This window comes from Peromyscus californicus, unplaced genomic scaffold (assembly GCF_007827085.1).
Source record: "Peromyscus californicus insignis strain IS unplaced genomic scaffold, ASM782708v3 Scaffold_10__1_contigs__length_136768540, whole genome shotgun sequence".
Lineage (NCBI taxonomy): Eukaryota > Metazoa > Chordata > Mammalia > Rodentia > Cricetidae > Peromyscus > Peromyscus californicus.
The window spans coordinates 89,029,133-89,039,565 of record NW_026294391.1 but is presented as its reverse complement, the minus strand read 5'-3'; the positions used below and the strand labels follow the sequence as shown (position 1 = coordinate 89,039,565).

General features: G+C 45.1%; 1 protein-coding gene across 1 annotated transcript; it reads right to left on the bottom strand.

Moving 5' to 3' along the window:
- Nucleotides 1–3,731: 3,731 nt before the first annotated feature.
- Nucleotides 3,732–8,705, bottom strand: LOC128117326 (tumor rejection antigen P815A-like). Its single transcript, XM_052749249.1, has 3 exons — nt 8,311–8,705; nt 4,900–5,190; nt 3,732–3,862 (listed from the first exon to the last, which is right to left on the bottom strand). Exons 1-2 carry the CDS (start codon nt 8,703–8,705, stop codon nt 4,908–4,910), a joined length of 678 nt encoding a protein of 225 aa, XP_052605209.1. The 3' UTR covers nt 3,732–3,862; nt 4,900–4,907.
- Nucleotides 8,706–10,433: the final 1,728 nt, after the last annotated feature.

Below are 10,433 nucleotides of genomic sequence, written 5' to 3'. Positions count from 1 at the left end.
AAGGGAGAACTTTTGAAAGATTTATTTTATTTTGATGCTAGAGAAATAGCTCAATGATTAAGATCACTTGGTAAACTCTTCCAGAGGACCCGAGTTCAATTCCTAGCACCCAGGTCCTGTGGCTCACAGGTCCCTGTAATAAAGATTTGCTTTATTTTATGTGAATGAGAGTTGGCCTTGCATGTGTGTGTTTGCAGCATGTGTGTGACTTCAGAGGAGAAAAAGGGCATCAGATTTCCTGGAACTAGTTGCAAAAGGTTGTGAGATACCACATGATTGCTGGGATCTGAACCCCAAACCCAGGTTCTTTGCAAAAGCAATGAATACTCTGAGCCATCTTTCCAGCCTCAAGCATGAAAATTAAAAGGGTGACTGCCACTGTTTTGAATGGCTTTAATATTTTTTTATGTGTTTCTCTAATCAGTCTCTTTAACTTATGCCACTGTCCGGGCTTCCTGAAGGCCACCGTCTCATACTAGTAACAAAAACTGAACATAAACTGCCTTCCAAGCCCTGGCTTCAGGAGCATGTTAGGAGGACTCCAAAGGAATCCTCAGATCCAGGCCTGCAACCAAAGCCACACTGCTATACATACACACACTTGTGGTTTGCAGGCCTGACTCAAATGGCTAAGCACATGCCTAATTGTGCATTTCCCCACTTTTATCCTACCTTTATATAATCCTGGAGCTATTGTCTGAACAGGGAAGGAAGTTTTCTAGACCACATGTTTTCCTGGTCTGACCAACTACATTTGTTTTACCATCTCTTGAGGTAGCAGGCAGCCAAATCTAGTCTCATGGGATTTTCAGAGTCAGGCCTAATACTTTAGTAACAATGCACCTCCTGTCTCAAAGACCTGTGAGCATAATGGAGTAATGCATTAAGTATTTTCCTGAGCCTCTTTTCTTTTTCCCCTTGTGGTCACCACTGACTTATCATCTCTAAAAGAATTACAAACCGAATGTGCTACCAAGGAACATGTGGGAAGATATTAAGACTATGCACAAAGCATTGAAACAAACTTCTATTAATGTACAATGAGGCCTTATATTGTCCTTGCCTATGCCCTGTCCCTTCCCCTTCTCTGAGCTTCCATTATAGCCAGCTGTAACTTTCTTTAACCAGATCTTCTTAATAGGATAATTCTGTTATCAATTTACAATTTTAGTATAAAATGTTTTATTAGAAAACATTGCAAAGCTATATAAAGTAATTTAGACTCCTACACCACAAATACGGTAGAAGTGTACCAGATACCTTCCCAAATTTAATTCAATTCTATTTTCTTCTCCTCTTCCTCCTCCTCCTCTTCCCCCTCTTTCTCTCTCTCTCTCTCTCTCTCTCTCTCTCTCTCTCTCTCTCTCTCTCTCTCTCTCTCTCTCTCCCTCTGTTTTTCAAGACAGGGTTTCTCTGTGTAGCCCTAGCTGTCCTGGAACTCTCTCAAAAACCAGGCTGGACTCAAACTCAGAGGTCTACCTGCTTCTGCTACCAGAGTACTGGGATTAAAGGCATGCACCACCGCCTGGCTCTCTCATTCTTTATATGCATCACACTTAATGCTTTTGTTTACTGTATATATGTGTGTGTGTGTCTGTGTCTGTGTGTGTGCCCATTATCAAATTATGGTAAGAGCTTTGGATATGTTAAACAATTTTAAATGTGTTTATAGTGTTTTAAATTTCATGAGCCCATTCATGGATATAAATAAATCTGTCCTAAGTAGGAGTTGGTAGCTCATGTCTGGAGGCAGACAAAAAGGTAAAGAAAAAGAGTGAGTGTAGTCGGAAGTTTGTCCAGTCCTGCTTGGCCTTTGCAGTCTGGACGAATCTCTCCCACCAACATCCTGTAGCCACTTGGTCCCATATAAACACACAGAGGCTTATATTATTTACAAACTGTATGGCCTATGGCTAAGAATTCTTGCTAGCTAGGTCTTTCATCTTAAGTTAACCCATTTCTATTAATCTATGTATTGCCACATGGCTGTAGCATTGCCAGTCTCCTGGCATGTTGCTCTTTGGGCAGTAGGCTGGCATCTCCTTTGCCTCTGCCTCTGCCTCTGCCTTTCTTCTTCCTGTCTCTCTTGAATTTTCCCTCCTGGCTCCATCCTGCCCTGCCATAGGCCAATGCAGCTTTATTTATCAACCAATCAGAGCAACACATATTCACAGTGTATAGAAAGACATCCCATAGTACTTCCCCTTTTCTGTCTAATCAAAAAGAAAGGTCTTAACATAGTAAAATTATATATAACAAACAAGGTATCAAGCAAGAATTACAGTTACAATATCTAATCTATTTGTATTTGGCAAAATTAAAGAAAATATTCTATCATCTATCCTATATTTGTGAGTCTAAAGTTTCATATCTAATTTATCTTTTTTATAACCAAAGAAAATTATAATTATCTAATCTTCAACTACATCAAAGACTCCAGAAGGGTATAATATTACCTAAGTAAACAGGAAGTGCATTGTAAACAACTTCCAAATTTCTAGAAATGACAGAGACATCTAGCTGCCTAGACAATCACCCAAAGTTCCTCTGCAACACTGGGGCATCCATCTTCAGCCTATAGGTCTAGAGTCTCTCAATCACTTCTCCCTGTGTCCTGTAGAATGTCTGGCAGTCTTCTTTGTGAAGCAAGAACCTGAAAGACCATCTTGCCTTGTTTTGGCAAAATTCAGTGGTCATTTTCCAATGGGTCCTGTATGTCCAGTTTCAACAACATATTATCAATAGGCTTTTTCTCTGTAACCTTATAATGCAATGCTGAGATTGGTTCACCTTTAAATTCCTGTGTCTGGGTCTGAATTTCTCAATGATCTGTTTTAATAAGTTTTTCTAAAACTTTTACCTTGGCACTCATATTAACCAACTTTTTAAATTATAAAACAAATGATCAGGCAAATAAATATTATGATTGATATTACAGACATCCCATCACATTAATTATCCTCTCATTTAATTGTTCTATTTTCAGAATGTCAGTCATATTATCAAACAGAGACCAAATTCCCTCCATTGTAAAAATGTTTCCCATTTTTTGGGCCGGGCGGTGGTGGCGCACACCTTTAATCCCAGCACTCGGGAGGCAGAGCCAGGCGGATCTCTGTGAGTTCGAGGCCAGCCTGGGCTACCAAGTGAGTTCCAGGAAAGGCGCAAAGCTACACAGAGAAACCCTGTCTCAAAAAACCAAAAAAAAAAAAAAAAAAATGTTTCCCATTTTTTAATGTGGGAAAAAAATTCTTATTTAACTAATTTCTCCCTTTAAGAAATCCCAATTGTCTCACCAAATCTGCTGATGTGAGGCTGACTGCTTCTGCATAGAACATTAGAAGCCTGAGAAAGTTTCAAGGCAGCTACCTAATGTGGATCCACAACCCACCAGGAGAGAAGAAGCCAAAGAGCCAGCCATCTGCATGAGGGAATGTTAGAAAGCAGCTAACTCCTATGGTTTTGGAGCACCCCAAAAAACCTATGGAGTTTGCTGCAAAAAGGCTGCAACAAAAATTTCCAGCTGCTGCTGGTGCTGCTGCTTCAGGTACCCATTAGTATTATTTAACCCATTAGTATTATTTAGTATCGTCTTTTTCAAGATGAGGCAAAACTAAAAAGATAAAACAAAAACCCCCATGGATTAACATAACATAAAATGACTATAGTTTTATGCAAAATAAACTTTTATTTTTAACATGAACATATCTATAAAAGGTCACTGTGTAGTCCAATGTCTGTTGATGACATCTTTATATAGTGACTTTAGAACACAATCAATTTTCTAGACTACTGAAAATGGAAAAACTAATGAAAACCATTTCTTCTTCCTTCGTCCATTTCTTTCTTCTCAGCTTTCCAACTGTAGGAGGAAATAAGAGATAAGCAACATTTGTATTTTCTTAAAAGGCACTACTGACACTCTTGTCAATTCTATGTAATGCCACTGTCTCTCAACAAGGAAAAAGTAAACCACTTCCCTGCCATGCGTCCCTAGCCGATCTTTAGTTACCAGATTGCTCATGGGGTTCATAGCTTCCATAATCTGATCATATCAACCTCACTATCCAACTAGCAACCACTATAAAGGCCTGATTTTTCTTTTTCTTTAACTGCTTCTCAGAGCACAAAACTTTGCATGTTTATATACCAACCCTACACATTCCCTAGCCTCCCAGCTACTCAGCTTCCCTCTCTTTAAAATGAGATCTTCATCTCTTGAAAAATCTCATTTAAAAGATTTTAATTTAAAAAAATTAAATAATTAAAATTTAAAATAAAAAATTAAATTTGAAAATGATTTAATTTTGTTTTAAATAGAGATTTTCATCTCTTTAAAAGTAGATCTAGAAATGGGAAAATTCAGAAAGACAAAAAGAGACAAAGATGAACACAGAAAATATAATGCCCAATTCCCAATTCAGTAAAAACAAACTTTAATTTTTTTTAGTTTCATGTAATTTGAATTATTAAAATCAAAACTAGGCTGATAATTTACAAATGAATCATGAGGTGTGATTTCACTTGAAACACTTAACTTTTTCCAATTTTCATCAGCACCATAAGAACAATCCACTCTATTTCTGTGGCCGCACAATGCAGGCAGAATGTCTCTTCATGATCTCTTACTACCAAGTCTGACAAATTCCTATGTGTTCTAAGTCATCTCATAGTCTAAAGGCCTTCCATCTAGAAACAACTCACGCCTTTTTAACAAATGAGTACATTGTGGATGTTAAACTGTTCTAATTTAATATTAAATAAATTTAATATTTATTTAATTTAATATTTAATAGTATGAAAATTTAACAACTGTTTTGTTTACCAAGAATGTTTTAAAAACGTGAAGCTCTTAGTCACAGGGCTATGTTAGGAATGGTTAGTTAGAGAAGCCAGTACCTGCGTTCCTATGGTGGGGAGCCCTCTGCAGAGTCCAGGTTCTTTTTCGACTCTCTGGCCAGCTCTCCAGTTTCATCATCTTCCTCCTCTTCTTCCCCTGCAGCTTGTTCAGCAGCATTTTCACACTCACATTCATTTGGTTTCTCAGATTTGAATGGGGCAGGCACCATGAATTTAGGATCACGGAAGAAATAAAACAGTGGACACTTAAATTCCTTCTTCCTTAATTGATTGTTAGGAACACCTGGAGAATATAAACATGGGAGAAAAAAGAATTTTAGCCTAAAAAATCTTCATGGTGACAGTTTTTTCCTGTGTACATAGCTCATTATTCATAACCCATGGGACAGAAGGGTACCAAAATCTCCATTCTGTATTTGTTATATTTTTAGCATAATATCATCAACAAAATTTAGGTTTGTCCTAAAAAAACAAACCACTGGCCCCTAGTTTTCACACTCTACCATTACTCAGTCAGGTTGGGCAAGCTCTGAGCATGACCTGCATTTGGGAAAGATGTGCCAACAGAGGCAAAAGAAGCAGCAAGGACCAAGAACTTCACTACCACTCTGTAGTCCCGTGTTACCTCAGGATTCCAGTCATCCTCAGATACCTGGCCTTAGCTGCACTCAACCTCTTCTGCCCACAGCTCTGACTTTGCAATTCTGTTAGGTTCCTAGCCTCCCAGATGGGACCTCCTTTGTTTGTTTGTTTGTTTTGGTTTGGTTTTGAGACAGAGTTTCTCTGTGTAGCTTTGGTGCCTGTCCTGGATCTCGATCTATAGACCAGGCTGGCCTCGAACCCACAGAGATCTGCCTATGTGTGCCTCCTGTGTGCTGGGATTAAAGACATGCCCATGCCTGTGCTGCCACTAGCACCTGGCTTTGGGGCCTCCTTTTAAAAGCAAAAGGCCTAGGAACAAAAAGGAGGGTGGAAGGGGAAAGGTGGGCACTTAAAGAGGAGAGAGGCTGGGGGAGGTGGGAGGGGAAAAGGAGAGTGAAGGGAGGGGGGAGAAGAGAAGAAGGGGAGATGGGGGAGAGAGGGAAGGGAGGAAGGGGGGTAGAGTGGGAAGGGAACTCCAGAGGAGAAAGGGTGTGTGGAGGAAGATAGAGAATGAAGAAAGGCAAAGGAGAAAAGGGAAGAGAGGGGACAGGGGAGGGTGGAGCTGGGGGATGACTAGGACAGAGAGAACAGAAGGGACTTGGGTAACAGAAGGGAAGAGGGATCAGATAGTGACCTGGGAGTGCGGGGAGGGAACAAGGGAGGAGAGGAGAGATAGACAGACAAAGAGGCAGCAAGGAGGTGAGGGAAGCAGAGGGGGAGGGAGCAAGAAGATGGAGGCATTGCAGGAAGCAGAGTGGGAAGAACAAAGAGGGGGAAGGGAGGGACAGGAAAGGGAAGTGGGGAAGGGAGACAGGAAGGGGAATAAGCAGAGGAGAGGGGAGGAGATTGATGGACAGGGGATGGAAAGGATGAAGGGGGAGGTGCAAGAAGGGTGAGGGCAGGGGGAGGATAAAGAGAGGGAAGGAAGAGGTGAAGGAGAGCAGAACGGGGAGAGGAGAGGAACAAAGAGAAGGAGAGGCAGGAAGTAGGAGCACAGATGGAGCAGGAAGCTGGGCATCAGGGGTGGGGAGAGGAGTGAAGAGAGGGAAGGGAGGAGAGGGGTGAAGGACAGGAAAGGAGAAGGGAGGCAGTAAGAAAGTAGAGATGTAAGAAAATGGAGATGTAAGAAGGAGAAAGGGGCAGCGAGGGGGAGCAGGGAGGGGACTAGGAGAAAAGGGAAGGGTGGGAAGAAGGACTGAAAGCCAGGGGGACAGGCAGGAGGTGGAGAGCAGGAAGGGAGAAGAGCGAAGATGGGGGAGGGATGGGAGGATGGGGGGACTAGAGTAGAAAGCAAGAGGGGGAGCAGAGGCAGGAAGGGAGCACAAGGTGGGGGGACAGGGAGAGTGAAGTGAGGGGGATTGATTGACGGGGGGGGGGGGGGGGGGGGGAGGGAGGGAAGAGACTGGAGAGGAAAGAAAAGAGACAGGGGGCAGGGATGGTGAGGAAATCAGGGCAGTAGGGGGTTGAGGGGGATGGAGCAGCAGCGGGAGGAGGGGCGAAAGACTAAGGAGATGAAGAGGCAAGCAGGAAGTGGGTCAGGGAAGCTGAGGGGCGAGCAGGAAGGAGGGAAGAAGCAAAAGGTGGAAAGGTGTAAGGCAAGAAGGGGGAGCAGGGAGGGAGGGGAGCTGGGAGAAAGGGAAGCAGGAAAAGGGAGTCAGGCAGGCAGGGAGGGAGAGGTAAGTCATAAAAAGGGGAGCAGGGCGGTGGATGAGTGCTGGTGAGGAAAAGCCAAAGGGAGCGGGATGTTAGCTGGGGGACAAGGAACTAAAATGGGAGGGGGGAGGAGGGAACAGGGAGGGGGATGGGAGGCAGGAGAAGAAAGGCGGGAAAAGAGGAACAGGGAGGGGATAGGAGCAAGGCGAGGAAAGGCGGGGGCAAAGGGGAGCAGGGAGGGGAGGTAGAGAGGAAAGGCGGGGGCAAAGGGGAGCAGGGAGGGGAGGTAGAGAGGAAAGGCGGGGGCAAAGGGGAGCAGGGAGGGGAGGTAGAGAGGAAAGGCGGGGGCAAAGGGGAGCAGGGAGGGGAGGTAGAGAGGAAAGGAGCAAAAAGGGGAGCAGGGAGGGTGATGGGAGCATGGAGAGGAAAGATATCAAAAGGGGAGCAGGGAGGGAGAGAGGAGCAGGAAGAAGAGTGTAGCAAAAGGGTAGTTGGGAGGGGTAGGGGAGCAGGGCAGGAAAGGCTAGAAAACTAGAGCATGGACCAGGAAGGGATCTGAAGAGGAAAAGTGCAAAAAGGGAGCCGAGAGGGGGATGGAGCCGAGAGGGGGAAGGAGCCAGGAGAAGAAAGGCGCCAAAAGGGAATTGGGAGGGGGGTGGGAGCAGGGAGAAAGGCGCAGAAAAGGGGAGCAGCGAGGGGGGTGGAGCCGGGAGGGGGATGGAGCCAAAAGGGAGTAGGGAGGAGGATTGGAGCAGGGAGAGAAAAGGCACAAAAAAGGGGAGCAGGGAGGGGGAGAGGAAAGATGCAATAAAGGGAACACGGAGGGGGATGGAGCAGGGAGAAGGCGCCAAAAAGGAGCAGGGAGGGGGTGGGAGCAGGGAGAAGAAAGTTACAAAAAGGGGAGCCGGGACAGGAAGCAGAGCAGGGAGAGGAAAGGTGCAAAAATGAGAGGTGCAGGGGAGCAGGTTGAGGAGTGGGAAGAGGGGATGGTAGGAGAGGTGCTAAGGACAGGTCTGAGAGGAGAGTGGAGAGGAGGAGGGAATGAGAGACAGTAATGGCGCTGAGGAATGAGCCTAAATATTATGAGGTGGACTTTACTATGGATGTGGTTAAGAATACACCCAACCTGCATCTAGAGTAAGGACCATGGATCACTCACAGGTACAGGTCGCTAAGTCAGTGAGGCACGGAGCTCCTGCACTCTCTTCCATGAGCATCTCATTTTCTGCCCCGACCTCCTCTGCTTCCATCTGGTTCTCCAATTCTTCCTCATCCTCATCCTCATCCTCGATATCCTCATCCTCGATGTCCTCATCCTCCTCATCAGTCGGGGACATCTGCCTGCTCTGATTGGATATCCAAGCCACATCTCCCTCATACTGCTCCTCATAAATGGCATTTGTGATTAACTGGAATGCCAGAAAACCTGCTGTGGCAGCAATGAAGATCAGCCACTGCAGAGACATTAGAATTTCTTCCAGGGATCTATTTCCATCATCTTCACCATTTGAGCCACTATGGCCGCGGTCTGGCTTCTTGGTGTCAGACATGGCACAAAAGGCACCAGCCAGAAGGTATCGTAAGTGAAGACGATTGTAGTGAGCCACCGGATGGAAGTTCACTTCTTAGACCCACACAGGGCAATGCTGATGACACATTGCATGCTGGGAGAGGTGGAGGTGGGACCTCCCTCCTAGGAAGACCTCTATAGGCTGAGTCTGCACGGGGAGGGTGGAGTAAACTGGGACTTCTTTCTCATGTGGAAGGGTACAAAGCGGGAAACCAAAGGATGTGCTAGAGCTGTAGGCGGAACTTGAAAAGGTTCCTACCCAAGGCTCCTGACCTTCCTGGAGAACGTTAAGCTCATTGGCTGAGAAATGAGACCCTGCAAAGCTCGTGTACCCAATGAGTGACCAGGATCTTCACACTTCTAGGGTTTCTAGGGGCTTAGGATTCTTTTCTTTCTCCCGTGGCAATAGAACTTCTGTATATTGTTTCTGTATACCAGATTCTTTCGTATAGATGTGTCTCCCCAAGTCCTCTAAGAACAGCTTGTAGCAGGAAGGACACAGGCTTTTAACATGAGAAAACACGGCTATACGTTAAAGTTACTCACAATCCCCAAACTTCACACCAGAAAGGGAATGGCCATTTGGATGTGTTAACAGTATTAAAACTGCCCGTGGCCATTGCTCAGCAAAACTCATGGTGCTCAACACAGTCTGCCACTCCAGAGACACCAGAGCATCTGCAAGGGATTCGTGATCCAGTCTCACCCTCCACCTCCACCAGCTTCACCACACAAGCCACATTGAGTGGAGTCGTGCTAGTAGGTGGACACAGCAAGAGAGACACACAGGTCAGAAGATTACAGGAGGTGTGAGGGGTGGTTGTGTTAATGTTGTGAAATGGCACATGAGAGGCCTTGGCTGGTTTGGACCAAGCTACCCTGCAGCGGGTGAGGCATGCCATGCAGTGGACAGCGGTATGGCACAGTGGAATGTTACACTGCAGATACGCATCCATGTAGAAAGTTTTTATTATTAAAGGGAGAGAGAGGGAGAGGGAGAGGAGGAAGAGGGAGAGAGACATATAAGGGGAAGGGGTCCTTTCTTAAAGAGAACAGGATGATAGTCAGGACGCTGGGTAGGCCAGGGTATTATCTGCTTATTGGTCAGTATTCTAAGAAGTGGGTCTGAATGCTAACAGGTGGCTAAAGTCCCTGTACATTATTAGTACATTAGTAGTCTCCAGGGGACTCCTTTTTGTTTGTTTGTTTTTCAAGACAGGGTTTCTCTGTGTAGTTTTGGTGCCTGTCCTAGATCTCGCTCTATAGACTAGGCTGGCCTCAAACTCACAGAGATCCACATGGCTCTGCCTCCCAAGTGCTGAGATTAAAGGTGTGCACCACTGCTGCCCGGTTCCAGGGGACTCTAATAGAAGGGCTTGTCGTCTTTGCAGTGTGGATGCATGTTATTGACATTGGTTGGATGGGTCTCCATTCAAAGGGTCTAATTTCAAATAAGAGCACCAAAAAAAAAAAAAAAAAAAAAAACCCGGCCAAATTTGTAATTATGGACTATTTTGTTCCCAGGACACAAATGACCTTAGATTTAAGGGTATGCTTTTACATTGTGGGAGTCAGATTGTTCTGCCCAGATTAGGACCCCCAAAGAGAACACTGGAGACTGAGGATGTCCAGAATGCAACAGTAAGGTTTACTTTTTGGCGCAGTACAAGCTAGCAGGGAACCCTCGTCCACACCGCCCAGCACAGCG